At 38.6% G+C, this 20,177-nt stretch overlaps 1 protein-coding gene across 5 annotated transcripts in view; it reads right to left on the minus strand.

Moving 5' to 3' along the window:
- The window catches only part of RUNX1T1 (RUNX1 partner transcriptional co-repressor 1), a 113,698-nt gene that overhangs the window by 2,716 nt on the left and 90,805 nt on the right, over positions 1-20,177 (minus strand). For all 5 annotated transcript variants that reach the window (XM_082288958.1, XM_082288956.1, XM_082288955.1 and 2 more), the window contains 3 exons: positions 15,404-15,472; positions 9,311-9,501; positions 1-307 (listed from right to left, as the gene is read on the minus strand). The exon at positions 1-307 is cut by the window's left edge and continues 2,716 nt beyond it. In XM_082288958.1, the coding sequence (XP_082145084.1) occupies positions 32-307; positions 9,311-9,501; positions 15,404-15,472 (536 nt within the window). In that variant the 3' untranslated portion in view covers positions 1-31. The remainder of the gene's footprint in view (positions 308-9,310; positions 9,502-15,403; positions 15,473-20,177) is intronic.

A 20,177-nucleotide genomic window follows, 5' to 3' on the forward strand; every position in this document is an offset into this window, starting at 1 on the left:
TGGTTTTGTTTTCGGAGTTTCGAGTTCAGTTTTAGCGAGGAGTCGCGTCTATGGTGGATGGGGTTCCCGGGGTGGTGGACCTCGGAGTAGCTGCTGGTGGAGTGTCGATGGGGCTCCCGGCCCCGCTGCTGGGTGTCACGGAGGAGCTCACTGCTGGTGTCTCTCCTTGCTGCTGGGCTTGGAGGGTCTGTCCACAGATGTGATGGTGCTTCTCCCAGTCCTTGTGCTGGCAAAATGAGCCACAGTATCGTGCTGTGTTGCAACCACTGCAGGTTTCACTAGCTTTCCGGCCACAGTTCCAGCAACTCTAGAAACAAAAGAGGAGGGAGATGGGAGAAATTAGCTAGTGTCCTAAATTTTACAGTAAAAACAGCTGCCAGGGTCAACCCTCTGCCTCAGGACAACTGAGGCAGCAGTAGGTGCTACCTTGGGTATCTGAAGCTGTACCACAGCAGCTTCAGTCACATGGGGGACTCTGTCTTTCAGAAGCTGGGCAAGACAGAAGCAGCTCGTTTCTAGTACTAATGATGCAAACTCCAAGTATGCCCCACATCCAGAAACCAGCAGCATGCTGACTAATACAAAGTTTCAGTAAAACTTCTGCTAGCTCCTCTATCAGATTTATTTTAAAAAATAATGAAACACGCACACACAAAAAAGTGCTTCTTCAAAAGTGGAGAGGGACTAATGCAAGACAAGAAAGGGAAAATAAGACTTAAAAGACTTTAAAAGAAAAGGTAAAACTTGAGGAAAACTCGCTACCCTAGGAAAACCTAATTTTTAATCGTCTGAGTAATACCATTTGACTCAGTGGCACTTCTGGCAGTGAACAGTTAAGCTAGAGTCTAAATCTTTGGCAGGATGGGGAAGCCACTGCAGAATACGTGTGCTATTCACTTTAACACACTCCATAGCTCTGCCAGCTGGATGCTGGAACACAGCCAATCCTTAAGTGATATTCCTCAACTACTTAAAAAAAAGAAATCCCAGTTCGAGAATGAAACAAAGACCTAAATCCAAAACAGTATTTTAAGGAAATTAAGACTTTTAATCAGAATCAAGTGGCTTTAGAAAATATGCCTGCATAAGTTCCATATTGTCTCTTTTTGCTGGTTTTCGTTGTTTTGGATGGTTGGTTGCTTGTTTTTTTTGCATAGGCATGTACTGGCAGATGGGGAAAGAGTAATTGTCCAGTGCCCAATTGTTCTTTGAGATTGAAATCAAAGGTACATGGCATTCTCAATTCATACTGATTAAACACACAGACTAAACCAGGTAATTACAGATACATGTGTTGGGGACTTTTTTTTTTTTTAATTCATAAAATTGTTCCCATCTTTAAAAACACTTGGGGAAAAAAAAAAAAAGGTGGAATTGCCAACACACAGAAACAGATGTTTCTGGTAGTTAAATGTTGGGAATTCAGACTCCTTGTCTGGCATCACCTGGTTTTGATTCAGTAGTCATTTTTTCAGGTTCATTTGCTCAAACTCTGTCCAGTGCTGGAGAGGTAAATCCACCTTTGGAAATGAATAGCTGTACTATTCTCGAACACCTTTTCTTTAAACAACCTTTTATCTCCACAATGAAAAATAACTGTAAGTAATTTAGACCACTGTACATGAATATGTACACACATAGATATATTTATGCATACACCAAAATGACCTGACATTTTTGCATTAGCATTTTGTATTAGCATTTCGTCCTGCTAACCAGAAAGACAACTAAGTGTGATGTACCTGGATTCTCCTTCTTTTGCTATACTAATATTTCCTTATTATAATATTTATTTATTATATTTTATTATATATTATATTCATTACAATTTATATATTTATATTTTGTATTTGATGTGTATATGTTAATATTTATTTTATATCCTTTATTATATATTCTATTTCTATATTACAATATCTGTTTATTTCTTTCATCCTGATGAAAGTTTCATTTTGACAGCTTGATGCTTGCTTGTACTGTGATCAGTAAAACTGCTGTAATTCTGCTACAGTTGTACTTGCACAGAGTTTCCACGACTGCCATGCCTGCTAACCTCCTAGCTATTTGCTTCCAACTAAATTGCCAGCCCTGAGTTTGTCCCATATTTCCCTTTATTCCCTCATCTGAAAACATATACATGTGTATAAAACATCCCCATGCAGACTATGACACTTTCCCCCCACGTGGAATAATGCTGCAGCCAGCCAGCAAATGCTTAGGTGCAGGAATTCCTCCCCTGTGCAAATCTGTTTGCAACATTGAAGTGCATGCTTTAATTGCATGGGAGTTACTATGAGGATGTCAAACTTGACTTATTCAAGTATCTGTTTAGTTAATATAGGCCAGCATCCGAAGAATCTTCACTTTGCTTCCCTTTTTGAGGAGCACGTAGAGATCTGTTTCCAGATGTGACCAGAGCCACCATACAGTATTTCAGTAACTTACCACATGATCTGTACTGATGTCAGAAAAAAGTAGTTTAATTCTAGCAGTATTGGTTCAACTTTCTTAATAAAACAGACATCAGTTAAATATCAGACTGTACAGAACATGAAAAGTGATACATAGGTGGAAGATTTTAATGAAGTGGTAAAGCACTAAGCTGGCTCCTTACATGATTACTTAATGTGTCCTACATTGTTTGGTATGTGATTTTGTTCATTGGACATATTATTTCTAATTTAACAGGTCATTACAACTTGAGTGTAATTGTGGGAATAAAACCACATAAAATAGAAGAATTTCAAAATAAATTTTACAGCTCACATTTACACAGCAACTTACTGCATTTAAAAATTACTACAGTGCAAATTAACATAAACAAGCACACACATCACAGGGAGCTTGTACTGAGACAGCAGCTGGATTTGACGTGCAGAATTCCCTGTCCCACACAGCCTTCACCATTGTGACGATTCATTGCTCCTTCCCATGTGCAAGTAGTGAAAAAGAGCAGCAAAGATCAGGCTCGGGCACCACAACATTTGGAAACAAATGCTTTCTGTTCACAGTGCTGGCTCATAGCCCCAGATTCTACTAAAGAAAAGCCAGGCTCAAGATGGAAGCTAATAGCCTGGGCTGTGCTTCATATGCCCCTGCTGCTTATGTATTTCCAGCAGATCCAGCTATCACAAAGTTTGACCTCACTATGGGATTGAACATACTCAGGGTATCTTCCTTCCTGGGATGCTCTAGCACGTACCAGCAAAATGGTACACCCTTGCTGAGGTGTGTACACAGCATTTGGGACAACAGATGGCCACAACGTCATGTTGGTGACAAGATGGCAGTCTTCATACAAGGGCATAGAACCACAACTATGGAGTGCCTTACCATTGATTTAAGACTATCTCCTTTCACTGGCAAGATCCAGCTGCGAGCACTATCAAGGTTGGGATGATGCACTTCAAATACAGACAATCAAGCGGGACAAATAAGACTTTGAAAGAACCCAAAGAAAGGCAGCCAGAATAATCAGAAGTTAGGCAAACACAAGCTATGAGAAGAGACTTAAAGAACTCAGACAGTTACATGTGAGATGGTAGCCTAAAAGGGGCAGTACCACCCAAACATCACTGCAGTGAATGTCTACATCCATGTCTACATGGATGAGCATAAGTAATGGGATCAAAATTCTGTTAAGAACAGGCACAAATTGCCTAGAGATGTTGGAGAATCTCCATTATTAAAGCACAGGAAAAGCACAGGGAATGGTACAGCTCGAGTTGACCATGGATAGGGAAAGGGAGAAGCCAGTCTCTCAAAGCCTCTGCTGGTTTATATATTGTGCCTTAGGTAGTGACCTACTACACTGCACTTCCAGCTCATGCTGTATAGAGTTCCAGATGTAGCTAAAACTAAGAGGACTGCATTGCAGTTTAACTCTGTGTAGATTTGACTGTGAAACAGTGAGGTTATACAAAAGGCTAGATTCTCAGACTACAAAATTCAATTTACCTTCACTACCTTGAAAATGGATTAATTCAATGAAATTGTGCTAAATTACACCAGATGGAAATCACACTCTGAATTTACACCACCGATCATGTTTCATCCTCCTCTTTCAACTGACAAGGAACATCAGTCTTAGGTCAGAGTCTTATCTTAAGTCAAACTCTCAGTTCTCATGCACTTAAGCTTCCATCTTAAAACACTTCTGTTTGCCCTCATGAAAATTCTTAAAAACAAAAGGTCTCAATTTCTGTGGTCTCCAGTACCAAAACATATACTCGTCAGTAATTTTGCCCATCCTGTTGCTTTCATCTCTGAAATACTCAATAAGAATTGAGTATTTGCTTTCCTCTGACATTCCAACTGAGACTTAGTATAGACCTTGATTAAATTAAAAAAAAAGCCCTTGTTCTGTCATCTTTGAGAAATTCCGGATTTCTCCAATTTACCATGAAAGGAAGCGTGGCTGGTATGAAGAACCCAGATTTTTCCCAGTTCTGCAAGGCCCATAACATTCAAAACTCTACCACTGCTAACCACAAGAAAAGGAACATCTAGAAATCACTGGAACTACAGGGGCATAAATGAGAACTGTATGAGCTGCTGAATAGCAGTAAAAAAAAATCCAGCAAAGTTGTTTATGAGAATTTTATCCAAGACTCATTAGAAAGGGAAATGGAAATATATTGGTACTTTGGAAATTCCCACACTGTGTCAAAATGACATTTGAACTTTTAGATGTTTCTAGTAAAGTTACACCTATCACTGAACACTCCAGGCTTGCCCAAGCCTCTGTTTAGAGTGAAATACATGAACTTTCATACAAGTCAGTGGAAGTAGCTCAATCCTGAAAACAGAAGTGCGGAGCAGCCCGCAGAAGAGCCATGCAAGCTGGCGAGCCAGGCTTAGCTTAGCAGTCTGGGGCAGTGCCAATGCTCACATCACATCTGGGCTGATCCTGTGCAGAACACATGGCTCTGGTGCCTCTGTATCACCCACCACTGCAGGGGATGATGTGAGACTTTCCAAGAGATGCTCAGCCAAGAAAATTAAACATTAGCTGAAATAGGTATTAAACTTAACGCCAGCCTGAAAACTAGGCTTGCCTGAATCACACCATCTTGATGCTCAGAGTCAGGTTTGCTGGCACGGTCCTGGTCTCAATGGATTGGTCAGCAGAGATTGAAGCCAGCTGTCTTCAAAATGTCAGGTGTGATATTCACATACAACATGAACCACTGCAATATAAACAAGCCCTAACATTACACATCTCCTAAAAGCAGTGTTGGACCAGTTACATACTTGTTTCATCTGAGCAGATGTCAGCATCTGCTTTAAGTAGAGAGAACTGAAACATTTGTGTTCCTTCCCTGTCCCCAGCCCCCAACCTATTAAAAACTGAGGGAGAACACTGAGTGTCAGATTTTTCAGTGGCATTTTATACCAAACCAGAAAGACAGATGTTTTGATGATCCCACCCCCCCTTACAATCTGGGTAGTCAGTCTCTTTGCTAAACTGTTCACCCTCACTATTAAAATTGATTTGCAGAACAGCACATTGCAGCCAAAGCAAGCACAGCAGTCATTAGAGAGGAGGCTGCTCACACATGTTTCTGTACTTAGCCAAGCCAGCTACAGATGAATGGGTCATCTTTTGTCAAGCAAGTGTAAGGAACTGGTAAAGAAATAATTTGTGGCTCAGGAACAGCCATGCTGACAGGTAGGCCTTCTCCTGGTCCTTCTGCCTTCCAGCAGCAGCCTGCTCTGTTGGCTGGTTCTCAACCAATTTCAATAACAGAAAAGCATGAATATTAGCTGGTCAGTTGCAAGGTCTTATGTGAAGAAACTATGAAAATCTTTAGAAAGTAAATGCACAGACACTGAAGCAGTGGGAGTGCTAGTTAAACCATGCTGAACAACTCTAAGATAATTAAAAAACAATAGTTCAACAAAGGATCAAGTCAGAGTCAGAAATTCTACCTATGCTATGTAATGTGGTCATTCTCAAAATCTTGCAGACCACTTTTTAAAAGTCAAGATGCTTCCAAATATTACACCTCCCCTATTAGTCTTCTTCCTGTCTTGTGCTCCCTTAGTTTTTTGGAATTTTGGTCTGGTCAGCTTAATATGCCCAACTTCACTTTTTTCTTGAAGACAATCTTGCACTCAGGGATCCTACCTTTTCTGGGTTAAAAACAAAGCAAAACAGAATACCAAAACAAACAAACAAAACCAGGAAAAAAAAAAAACAGCACAGAAATCAGCAACATCAACAAAAAATTTCAAAAAAATCCAATCTACTTTTCTTTGTGAGACCTCTGAAATGTCTTATATAAGAAGGCTGCATTATAAGAATCACAAAAATCCTGAGTCTTTGTACTAGTGATCACTTTGAGAGCTGGAGAAGACTGCAATAAAAATCCTACCACATAATTCTCACACCAGAACAGCTTCAAGAAGCCTCAGCGAAGTTCAGGCTGCATTTTACTGAACAACAAATGAAGGGAGAAACCTTGCCAACAGACAGGGAGTGGCCATATCAGTTGAAAACTGTATCTCATACATTACAAATCTGGCATCAAATTCTCATCTCCATTCATAGTTTCAACAGCCAAAAGAACAAATTACACCCATGAGAGAAATATTCTCTGTCAGGAGCTGCATGGATGTTATACAGCAGCCTACAGTGAGCTTTCTTGCAGGCCTTGGCATAATGTCCCACCAAGGATAAGAAATAAGGAGAGATGCTCAGCATTCCCCCTGGACCTGAAAGACTTCAGAGGCTGCACTGTAACAGTTTCATATTTGGTAATATTCAAGCTCTAGAAGTTTTACGCCGGTGCCTTAAGCACACAGGAATCTGTGTTGCTGGAAGGGTTCTGCTGAAAGCTGTAAACAGAGAGAAGTTTATGTAGACTTACAACCTAGACAAATGAGGAGCAGTGTCCACAGAGAGATCCAAGAGATAACGAATACCAAAGTAAATGTGGAGCTTATTCCTCAAACCTGAAAAACTCAGTCTCATCTCTGAAGAAACATTTTTCAAACACTGGCAAACTGTTCTCCTGTCCTCAAAGACGAAGGAGAAGTCCAGTCCATTCTTACAGAAGTCACCTGAAAAGGTGACCAGCCTGAATTAACAGGTAACTGTGAGAAGCATTGCTCTAAGTGTTTGGAGTTTGCCATAATTAGAAGCCAAAGAGGAACTACTTATAAATAAATACATCTAACTCAAACAAGTATTGCCAACATCTCCCTTCACAGTTAATCAATCACCTGTAAACAAACTGTCAAACTTGATTTCTCTCTGATGGCTTACTAAAGCTTGCACTTCAAATGATGATCACAGGGGTGAAAGCTGCAGGATCAGGACACTAGACTTCATTTCTAGGTCCAGAAGGCCTGTAAACTTCCCTGAGGACACACAGCCCTGAGAACATCTATAACCTTATCAGCCACATTTCGTTAGAATGCAATTAAAAGAACTGTTTGCCTAAAGTCCTGTTCCCAAGAAGTGAAAAACCCTATAATCAATTCTGCAGCAGAAGTAAAGATGTTGCTATATGGTTTTTTTCCAGAGCTTTAACTGCTCAGAAGTTAATCACAGCACACAAACTCTCTGCACATTCCTTTGGATGCACATTTGTTTGTGGAAAAATGGGCTGTATGTACTGGCATGTAAATACTTCCTCTGTCCTGCTTACACTATATCAGTTCACTAAACAGATTTAATTTGCTGTTTCCTCCAAAGGTATTTACCTTTGGAATTTTGGTTTTAACAATAGGAGTCTCTTGTATATATACATGCATAAAATGACAGCTCTTTAATGATGCTATGTCAGAAAAATGCCCTTTCTATGAACAGTGCAGGAAAATGTCCTTGAGTATCTTAGATACAAAAGACCAATAAATTGAATTTATGTCTCATTTAATCTACAATGGAACAGTTACTACTTAAAGGGTACATATACTTTCCCTAGTCCCTTTCTTCCTGAGAAATTTTCAGATGCTGAAAATCAATTCCTTTTGTCTCCTTGTTATTCATCTGCTACACATTAAGGAGAAACTCTGGGCATTCAGTGATCCCACAATGGTCTTTCATCTCCAGAGAAGCCTGGTATGAATTAAAAACTTATGCTCCCTCAAATTACAGATGCATACTGCAGCATGCCACTGACTTATGTGCTGGTGCTTTCTGCCAGTGTTCTCAGCATGATGCAGGTAGCTCATCTGCATCTCTCAACTTAAGTGACTCTTCTAAAACACTGCCCATCCAGCTCATGCACAGTGTTTAGACATGAGCATACACGAATGTATGTCCCCACGTAACAGGGACTGTCACCTACTCTTTTCCCTAACTCCCTGCTATTTAAAAGTTATATTAAAAAGTGGATTTACTACAGTCAAGACGTTAGTATACAAACAATAAATACTTCATGAAGGTAACGCTCTTTCATTTCAGTGGCCTTGTGAAATGGAGATTATATAGAAATAACTTCTAACTGACAAAATTTCTTTGTCATGTCTGTTTTTAAGGGCAGTTTTAACTTAAGACTCTTTTTTTTTTGTAACAAGCATAACATTTAATTGCTATCTAGACTGGTGCAGCACTGGTCAAACACATGCTGCTCCTTCACTTCCAGCTTCCACGTAGTCACGGTGTCAAATGTCCTGTATCACAACAATTCAAGGTTTCCACTCTCAGGTCTGAAAGTACATCAAGGCTTGACATACTTATTCTTGTTTTACTCTTTGATCTTTCAGTCTATTTTTTCTCCTACTTAATGCTCTTTGCCCACTCCACAACTCTGAAATATTCCCTGCAGCCAAAGCAACACATTAAAAATAAGGAAACACTTGCAAATTTACATTCACATTCTGTCCTACAGGAACCATCATCTTTTGCTAGTTGCTTCTACATCCAACACTTTTCCCAGACAAGTTTTTAGCCACCTTGCTCTACAATCTCTTTCATGAATAATTTCTTTGTTTAAATTAGATTTCAGTGTCAAATGTTTTCCACTGAGCATCTTTTTCTCTATTCAGTATGGCAGTTTGAAGAGCTTTAAAATGAAGCTACTGTAAAGTCAAAGTAGAACAGCAATGTGCACATTATATGTAATCCCGAGCAGCAGTTAAAAGGTGAGAACAGAGCTCAAGTTCACTGGCTGTTTTGGGCTCAGATTACAACATAGCCAAGAGAGTTTGGAACTTGGTGTATGCCTGAAACACATGTCCAAAACAGGTGTGCAAAGAGTTAATAGAGGGCACTGAAGTCCTGTGTCACACAGATTAAAGCCAGCTCAGACACACCTGCGGTTTGCAGCCACAGGTGATGCTTGCCCAGCAAGGCCCTTACCTCACTTGAATCCTCCTGCTGATTGATGACAGCCAGGGCATCCTCTGCCGCCTGGCGCTTGGCTTCAGCAACAGTGCGCTCCATCTTGGCCCTCTCCGAAGTGATCATGTCGTGAGCCTTCCGCTCGGCCTCCGACACTGCCTTCTGCAGCTCGGCCATCGCCTGGCGCTTCACTTCGTTGACAGCTTCCTCTGCAAAGCAGGGAGAAATCCTCATCAGCACAGCACATCTGGCACACGGCTTCATGGGACTGATGTGGGAAGTGCATCACTACTGTTATTATTATGTTGAGATTATTCTCAACTATAATGACGATCTTCATTCTGAGCAGGACACACAGGAACCTGGTTCCTCAAGAATCCTCAAGAAGTGCTGAGTTGCTTCTCTACTTCCCCATCATCAAAGTCTCTAACACTAGTAATGATTCTTGCTATTGTGATTCTCAGTCAGTACTTCTTTATGTGCAATCATTTCAGATGTCTGGTCCATTTTATTTGCAATCTTTTTAAACGCTGGAAAATTAGTTTTGCAGCACAGCAGATATATGAATATACTGGACAATAATTATTAAAGACATATTACAGACTGTTTTAAAAATGTATTTTTAATGTCTGGGAATTAAGAGAGGATTTATGGTCTTTAACAATTTTTTCCCCATATGTTAAGAAATAAATACATGAAGTTAAAAATCCCCAAGGGTTTATTTCAAAATTTTAAATCACTGGTCTAATATCTTTTCTTGGACATACTGTTTTATGAGACAAAATTAAAATTTGTTTATGAACATTCATTTGACCTCTTGATCTCTCCTTCAAATCTAAGTTTATACTTGAGGACTTGACTTTCTGGCTCTTCTGAGCTCTTGAGCACACCCTGCCCAGACAGGCTTTGGAGCACAATTAACACTGAGCAGGGGCACCCCGCTTCATTAAACTCAAACCTTCATGCTTTCATAAAACAACTATGATAGTATGAGCCCTTCCTTGGGTATATACTAGTGTCATATCTTTTATTCTAGAAAACATGGATTGTCTCAAATTAGTTATTTGGCTTTTGATGCAGGAAGAGTGCAAAGATTTTACTAATGAACAGTCTTTTAATTGACAACTAAAACAAGTAATTTCTTTTTTTTTTAATTAACTGCTCTAATTAACAAGGAAACCATCCTCCCCCTGAATTAGTTTATCTAATTTTCATCTTTATTCAAAGCAAAATGACAATGATTAATTGAAAATTTAATAAGCAGTAATTATTAACTTGGCAAACCTAGTACCAATTAACACTCTTATTAAAACTAATTATGACATGTTTCATTCAAGTGTTTGCACTTAATTGTTTCACGCACTTAAAACCCACCTTAATTAAATGTTGTGTTTAATTAAAACCATAGATTTCTATTAAAAATGTTTTACTGTAGATTAAAATCTAAGTATTAGAACGGTGTTATATGTTTGAGTTTTAGTCCATGTATTTAGCCCATGTACTTATGTGCATGCACATGCAGACATAACTCTTATGTACAGATACCCAGTCACTCTCCTGAGTTATGTCTGATAGCTCTGCACGTGTTATTTAAAAAATGATGACTACATGAAGTCTCCATTTTCAGTTATTAAGCAAATTACAATAAAGACGTGACTTTAAGCCATGTACTGACTAAAACTGAGCTAACTAAAATGAAAGAAGAGTTCTGTTGAGGAGTATGCGTGCATGTTACATGTCTGCAAGAGAGGTTTCAACTGAAGTTTTCAAGGGGGTGGGGAGGGATTTAGAGATAAAACTTATGCCTTTATTTTTATGAGGCTGAAAATATGCCCTTATATTACCCTACCATAAATGTTGTTTAGGGGAAAGCCTCAAGAGAGGAAAAAATCATAGCCTTCCACCATACAGCCACAGCTTAATTTACTTTGAATATTCAAGGTGAATTAAAATTCTATCTAAGTGGCAATACAGGACAATAATTTTTGCTTACGATCAAAGCTACAGCTAGTCTAATTGTATATGCAAATCAGGCAATTTATATTTAAATTATGCATTCCTATTCTAGTCCCACAGGCACACACAGATCAGCAAAGGGAATTGGTAGGACATTTGCAAGGTGCTTGAATATTTATTACCAACTGCAACCATTCACTGATCACGAGAAAAGAAATATACACAGGCAAACATACAGATGCAATTTTATTACCATTTTCAAAAAAATGAGGCAACTTAAATACAGGCATTTCGTGTCTATGAACTGCAGTTACTGACAAAGTGGATTTCTTTGAGAAAATCTGTATTCTTGCTGATGTTTGCTACGAATAGAAATGATCTTTGTATGGCATGATGCACTTTCGTTACATCATATAAATTTAGTTTTACAGTTAGGTGTTTGCAGTGGTTAGAAATGCCAGTTTCTTATATTAAACAGAAGCAAAATACTCCAACATTTTTAGAGGGACTTCTAATTTTAGTTTTTCATTCCAGATAATCTACTTCTTTTCAGTTCAAATATAGAAATTGAAAATTCTATCTTCTATATTGTATAAGTTTGTTGCAATGCTTCTAAGAGCATGGAGATGCCTGAAAGGGCTTATGAGGCCACATATGCCTGACTGATACTTTTTAACTGGCTTTAACTATGGATTGGATTTTAATATTTCCATTAACGTTGATGACAGAATTTGTGTTGCGCTATACTAAGTGTGAAAATAAGTAAGTTAAAATATCTCAGGTCACAATGCACTATCATTTCAATATATTACAAACTCATGAACACCTAAATAACCAGATGAAATTTCATATCACTGATTTCCTTCACAGCTTCTCAAACTAAGTGTTTTCACTGCCTACTGATACTTTATAGATATAGAATGCAGGCTTCATAGTTTAAGATATGTTTGTGATATGGGTGAAAGTGAAGGAGATTTTTATTTGCCTTGACAATGCTGAGCTATGAAGACCAAAAATGATACCAGCACCCTTCCTTTCCCCGCACTACCAGAGAATGGAAGAGTGATTAGATTCCAGTATCACAAAGCAAAAATCTGGAAGTTTTTAAAACCAAGTATCTAAGATGCATGTACCTGCATCTTCTGCCTTCCCAACAATGCTAAGCATTCTTGGCACAAATTCACTGTCATTTTAGGAATGCAACTGAAATCTTCTTTCCCTTTGAGCAGCACTAACACACGAGAGAAGCTCCAGGAAGCAAATGGCTTGTGTGGAATAGGCATTACTCAGCATGGTCTGAAGTCCTTGGAGCAGACTTAGGAGAGGTACTTCTCTTTCACCCAAAATGATGATTCACCAGCCAGCTCCTGGTCACCTCCCTCACATCATTGGCACATTTGTCCACATGATGAGAAAAGAAAGGTGGTGGGCAGATCTGCAGTCCTGTGCCACCACAACATTTTGGATCATCTCACTCTCAGGCTGACCCTGGCAAGGGTGGCCATTGGCAGCTGGCGACAAAGAGTTATCTCAGTATCATATCCCAAAATGCATCATCTCTTTCTCAGGACTATTCTGTACAATGTGCAGGACCCTTATTGTCTTTGTATGACAAAGGATGGTCATTTCATTCCTCTTCTGTAACTCCAGAGCTTACAGCTGGACTGCCATGGACATTGGGCCTGGCTTAGTGACAGGGATGGCTAGAAGAGAGTTTCTACATGGTACAGAAGGAACTATTGCAGCAGCCCACAATGGGCCTGCAACCCTCTCTGTATTTAATAAAGGCAAGTATGTATTCCCAGAGAGCAAGTCATCCAACCTGTGATCTGACTGATCCTCATTACCTGCCTCCCTCCCTCTTGACTGCTGAGGAACACCAAGAATTTGTCTTGGACTCTTCAACCCCATATCCATAATTCAATGAGCTTAATCAGGGCACTGATGACTGTTTTCTACTGGTGTATGAAACTGAAGTGGGCTTACATGGCTTCAACTCATGAGGTACATAATATGTCCTTGCTCCAGCAACCACAAAAGCACATGCCTAACTTGGTATATTCCAAGAATTACACTAGAGTCTATCAATCTCCAAAAGTTAAAAGTGAATCCCTTCTCCACATGCTTTTGAGTTTGCTTATTAACTGGTTTTTATGCCCATTCTTTCAGTGCAATGGATCCAGCATTCCAAACAGACTCTCATACTTGATTCAGCTCTCTGCATATTGGTCTTTACAGACATTTGACACACCAAGAGATCCATACTGAGCCAACAGAAATGACCTGTGAGGGATTTGTAGTCTTCTTGACTGGCAGTTGCTGCCCAACCAGGAAACTATGGAGCATCTCAAATGGCATCAGAAGCCTATTCTCACAGAGCTGAATTGCACCTTTACTGCCTTGATCACGAAATTGTGGAGACCTCCAGTTTCAGAGCACCCTCCTGAAAATGCAGGACCATGGTTTATGAAAGCAGTGTGCTTTCTGGTGTTTGACTAGACTTAGTAACAGATACATGTATGCATCCTGTATAGTCACACTTCTTTTATTCTCCAATTCACAGGCATGCTCACTTGATTTAAACCCACATCAGCCTGAAAATAAGAGACCAGAAATGGGACCAAAGGGAAAACGTTTTTCAAAGGAACTGATGACACAGATGTTCATGAGATGACATGTCACAACTCCTGTACACTACCATTTGTGAATACATGCAGTGTGAATGCACATCCAATTTCAAAACTCAAGCCAAAAGCTTCAATAACTTCTGTTAATTATGAAGAAATTTTTTCTTTTATCGTACTGAATCTGTGAGTCATAAATAACCTGATGCCAGATGACATCAAACCCTAGATTTTGCAAGAGGAATAAAGGTTTTGAAATTCAACAGAATAATGCTCCTCTTAGTGAGATTTCCTGGGATTGCATTTTTTTTTTTGCAGATTTCATTTAAAATGTTAACATAAATATGGCAATTTAAAAGTATTCTTGGGCACTGAGTTACAAAGGCTACACTTTCCTTGGACAAAACCAAGAACATGTACATTGTTTTACTATTTTTCACAGAAAATGCAATAGTTCTAAAAATATTAACTTTGGCAAATGTAGATTTTACAAGATAAACCCACATTACACACAAAACACATCTTCTTGTCTGATGCAACAAGATAACAGCATAACATTTTTACATGTATCCTGTGTATTAGTTTAAAATACCCTGGAAAGTACCAAGCATTTACAGGAGATTTGATCAGAAAGCATCAGCACTGCTGCATATTTGCCATTTAATCATTAACTGCTGCTCAGACAGCTGCTGTAGACTTCATGGTTATACAGGTGTTCAAAAGCAGGGGGGCGTGTTTGGGTGTATATATAGCTCCTCAACTGTCTTGATGGAGTTCAAGAGCTGCCTCCTGGCCCCTCTGAAAACAAGGAAGCTCTGATGTCAGTGTCAAAGGAGCAAAGATTTAGCTCCAGCACCAGAGTGGGAGCCTTGCCAGGAAACTCCTGTGCTCAGGCAGAGTTTCAAAGTGTTAAGAAAACTTTGCACAACCACAACGTCTGCCCAGGGTGCTTTCCAGGCACAGGCAGATGCTGTCAATGCCCTGCAAACAGCCAGAGCAGCTGCAGAGATGTGAACTTGCTGACTTCATTGCAAACTCTGCAGGTTTATGAGCACAGTCTTCACTGGGGGCTGACAGGCACAAAATCTTTTTTAAATTAAGAATGGTTACTTTGCATAGTTGAAGCCTTTTTTTAAACAGGTGTACTTAGGTTTTTTCCCCTCCTTTGGGAATTCTAACCTTAACTAGGTAAGAACCCTGAAGCTTAAAAAAACCCACCCACACTAACCTCTCTTTTTTAAAATTGCTAACAGACAAACTTTTAACATATCAAGTTTCAGCCTGAAACCATTAGAAGCCCTGAAAATAGGGGTCCATATTGGAAGTACTGATATTCCCCTAACTATAGCAGCACATGCTTCTATTATAAAATTATTTAATGTCCTGATCAGTTCCAGTTTAAGATTATTAAACACAATTTCTTCTTGTTACTAGTAAGCCCTTCCCCCGCCTCCCAATTCCTCACATCAGTGCATTAACAACTACACACAGCTGCCAGAAGACTAAGCTGGCGTTTTTAAACAGTTCTTACCAGCTTTCTTCCAGATCTCCTCTGGCACGTATCCAGATGCAGGCCTGTGAAGGAATTCCCGATGAGACTCTGCAGGAGGAGGGGGTGAACAGGAAAAAAGAAAGACCACCATAAGCAATGCTTGCTTGTTGAGAACAAGGCTTAGAGAAAAATACCTTTTCTATTTAATTATTGCTCAGACAAAGAAACCACATGAAGTTTTTCTCTCCTCAAAACAAAACGGATGCCATGGCCATAGCTCATGAATGTCACATAGACCAGATCAATTCTTACAACTTGAATGTCTCATCTTAAGCCAAGTTGAGACATTCATTTTATTTTTATTTTTCAGTGTTTTGAGTCAACTCTGTATGACAGTATCCACACTTCTAAGAGAGGCTTTGCAAGACAAACTGAGGGAGTGACGTGCTTTGTCCTTTGTCATTGTATTTATGAAAAAGAAAAAAGAAAGAGGGCAACAGTGCAGGTTTGGCACTTCTGCTCTGTGCAAAAGAATGACTACTGATGAGTGCAGATAAAAGTCAAGATGTCATTCCAGTGATCAAATAAGCTGTCCACAGAAAAGCAAAGGGGTGTTTCTCTAAGTTCAGAGGTATGCTTTCCTATATCTGAGCCCATGTTGGCAACTGTAGCTGCAAGAGTTTGAAAAACAGAACCTTTAATTTTAGGTTAAGCCCCTAAACTGCCAAACAACCTCACTGGAGCTGAAGCTCATAATTCACCCACATATTTCAATCACATTTTGACAGCTCTTTCCCCTTCTCCCCCTTTTTTTTTTAAAAAAGGGTTTAACCTTTAGGCCTGGGCCTAAGAGTTCTGAAATCAGTAAGATCCCTTCCACAGGGACTTCAAAGCCCTAAGATCAGACAATACAAAATGAAAATTCACTTTGGCCTGAGATTTAGCATACAGATCCTCAGCAGATGAAATTGGAATTGCTCCTTTCAAATACAATTTAAAAACTGATTAACTATTATTCAAAGTAATAGAGGACAAAATGAAAAAAAGAAAACCAACCAAACACATAAAGCTAAGTTCACTGCCATGATTATTATTGCCAATGTGTCAGAATTCAATTGCCTAAATAAAACAACTTGATTTGTTACATTACAGACAGGTTTGAATGTTTTTAGACATGCTGCTAGAAATCCAATATCTGTTTGATGTCTGAGCTTGAAATATGACAAGAGCATACCTGCCATTCTTTGAATTCTAATTTTGACTAAATGCACTCATTTTTGTATCATACAAGTTTTTTATTCACTAACTTGGTCAAAAGGCAGTATTTTTAAGAAAAAGGTTGAAACATCAGGTTTTTCATATCATTACACCACTATATGTATCCATGCAGTACTGTTTACATACAGTAGCCCACATAAATGCTTTTAAAAGATGACACTTAGTATTGCTAAGAAAGGTGGAAATTACAGGGGCTTTTTCAAGAGAGAGTAGGGAATCCCAATCCCCGTGCACTGTTTCACAGATGTAGTTTCTAGCATGAGAATCTGCAGACACTGACTGGGAGTACATCTTCCCATCTGACAGGCAGCTGAGTGGATTTACCCAGCTCTTCTGTTTGTCACTGAAGTATGGGACAACAATTTAAAATAGATTTTTGTTGGCAGACTTTCACACCTTTCAAGCATAAAATAGTAATACTGTATATGTGTGTGTGTGTGTGTAGATGTTACAAAACAGCTATTTATATTGGTTTAATCAACTTGATAGAGGATTTTAGACCTGATACCAAAAATGGGAAAATTCTCAGTATCGCTTGGCTTGCATGATTATGGAGATGATGAATAGCCTTGTGTACAGTTTTCACCCCTTATTAAAGGCTTTTAGACTTACAGGCACAGTGCCAGTTCAGTTAGGGGGACAGAGCCAGCAGCAGAAAATATTGTTTGAAAGCTCAAGAAAAATAAAGGCAAAAAATTAAACTACTCTTATTTGCTCTTCATGAAATACCTGCAGGAAAAGACCTAACCAGGCTCCAAATATGGCAAAACAAGGGGTTTGTTGTATTCATGTCTTTACTTTGTATTGAGTTTTCCTGTTATTTAAGGTACCATCCACTGCAAGCAGAGCATAACCTTGATTAAAGTCTGTGGCTCTTAGTATTCGGGGGAAGAAGAAGAAAGAAAAAAAAAAAAAGGAAAAAAAAGGAGAGAGATGTGGAACTGATTTTTTGGTACACATGACTTTCCAAAAATGGAATTCAATGACATAAATGACCAGATTGCCAGCTAATTGTTAAAATTTCCAAAACATAAACATCAATCAAGCTCTTATTCCAACCACAAATTATTTACATGAGGAATGAGATCCTCTGCAAGTAGACGTAAATCAAGAGCTTATGAGAGACTTTCCCATAGTTTGGAATGGTGCACAAAAAAGACAAGAAGCACTTATGAAGATAATAAAAACTATATTTTCCAAGCAAGAAAAATTTTAGTAACATGGCTATTGTTTAGTCAGCGGTGATGAGTCTGTGAACACAATCTTCTTTCTGGGGGTAAACTACAGGAAATGACCAGAGGGTATAAATGGAGGATATTAGTGTTTTTAAGGTAAGGTGTTCTTCAGCTTAAGAGTAAGAAAAATTGCTCATTAAAACTGAAGCACAAAAGATCTTAACTTGGACATCTAGCAAACTCAAACCAAGATTAACACAACTGAGTGAAGTCCCTAAAATACTTAATGTAAAAGCAAATGCAAAAAGCCATAATGAGGAAAACACATAATATTAAATAACTAACTGCAGCACCTAGAAGTCAAAGAAAATGCTGCCTGAAAGGAAATGGAATGAAATCAGAGAAAATTCAGAATAACCTGAAGTGACAAGGCAGATCATTCAGAAAAGGTTATCAGAAAAGGCTTTACATGTCAGACAAAATAACAAAGGTTTGTTAATGGTGACAATGCAGCAATGTTATTATGCAGAACAACAGTATGTACACTACTGAATTTACTTGAAATTCATGGCAAGGCATGAAAGCATGTGTTGGTAATTAGTCCAGTTCCTACTGAACCAAATTAAAAAGATGAACAAGGAAAATAAAAAGGACATAAGTATGAGAATAGTCTGTACTTGTCTGTAAGTGCTTAAATGAGGTAAAAATAAAAGAGAATTTCCATATCAAAAATGGTATTGAAATTTTCTATTTTAATGTGAAATAAACTTGTGAAATAGTAAGAAAGTTGTTGGAGTGGGACAGAAGAATACACATGAAGAAAACACAAAAATTTGCATTGGTTTCAGCTCTCACATTCTACTGAACATTTTTGGACACTTTAAGATAAAAAGAAAAGGTGCTGAAAGTATTGAGAGATGTGCAGACGTACAACAGCCATAAATATGGATCTGCGAAGTGAAACTGAGATGAAAGGCTAGGACCCAATAGATTATATGAATGCTCATGTGATAATAAGGCTCAAACCCTAGAAAACAGAATAGAAAGACTTAGAAGGAAAAGTTATGTTCAAAACTCTTAAAAAGCCTAATTAATATTTGGAAAGAAGGAGAGGAGATAGGTTGGCAAAAGAAAAGAATTGAGGTTTTCATCACTGGACAGTGACGTACAAGTCTATATAATACAAAGTATTAAGAAATGATGATGGACAGCTGATGTTTTGATGATCTTTATAATTTACTGCATTTATGAAAACATTGGCAGGGACAACAAAACCCTACATGCTGTACTGAATTTTAAGGCTCAAAAATAATAAAAGCTACATAAAAGCAGTCCTGAACAAATTAAATAGATATGCTTTTTTGTGTATTTATGTGGTTTCCATATTTCATATGCAAGTTCTGCTTCATTCTATCCTATAATAAATGTAACACCATTAGTGGGACACAGAAAACAAACAAAAAAAAATTCTCAGAGCAACAAATATAAAATATTCACTGCCTTTTTGTAAGAGTCAAGTTCAAAAGTGTGCCAGTTCCACGTAATGAAATACAGAGATACAGATCAGAAGGTGGGTAATACTGAATGAGAGTACCTTGCAAACCTGGCTGGGGGGCAAGTGTTTCCAGCATTTTTAAGTACATCTTTGCCCTTCTTTGCCCTCTAATACATTTTTTGTGCCTATTACTACACCCCTTGAAATTGTGTTAAAAATATAGTTGTGTTCTTAAGAAAAGCAAAGCCACATAGGTACTGTATTACTGAATCATCCTCAAGCAGAGGCCATGTCAGAACTGAGCATACAAACATGCAGTGTTTCTACAGCTGGAGCCCTACCTAACAGCATGCAGTTCAGTAAGCCACAATCGAGCCCAAACCTCCCATGCAGCGAATGGATTAAGAGCAATACTTAATGTCATCAGTGACCAGTATCACAGAGGCTTTACATTCTAGAATTACAAGTTATAAATGTTACTGTGGTATTCACACAACATTATGGGTAGCTCATGTTGATAGTATCATGCATATCACAGCAATGCTGATTATCTGCAAATGGCAAAGAACAGGTTTATAATCGCAGCATGAATAGATATGTGTTGGCAGGAATGCTCTGACTTAACACTGAAAACATGATGGGGAACAGCACCAGAGACAATAAAAAGGGTCTGAAAGGGTTAACATTTAAAAATGTATTTAAAAATGGCTAACCTATGTGTTTTTGACAAATTCATACACTTCTGAGAATCCTGGTTTCCTGAGGCAAATCCTGCAGGTATTCGCACTCTTCAGTTGGAGATTTCAAACTCTATTTTGTAAGATTTCCATTCAGATAAATTCAACAGACACAAAATATCAACACT

Source organism: Coloeus monedula, assembly GCF_965178545.1.
Source record: "Coloeus monedula genome assembly, chromosome: 1".
Classification (NCBI taxonomy): Eukaryota; Metazoa; Chordata; class Aves; order Passeriformes; family Corvidae; genus Coloeus; species Coloeus monedula.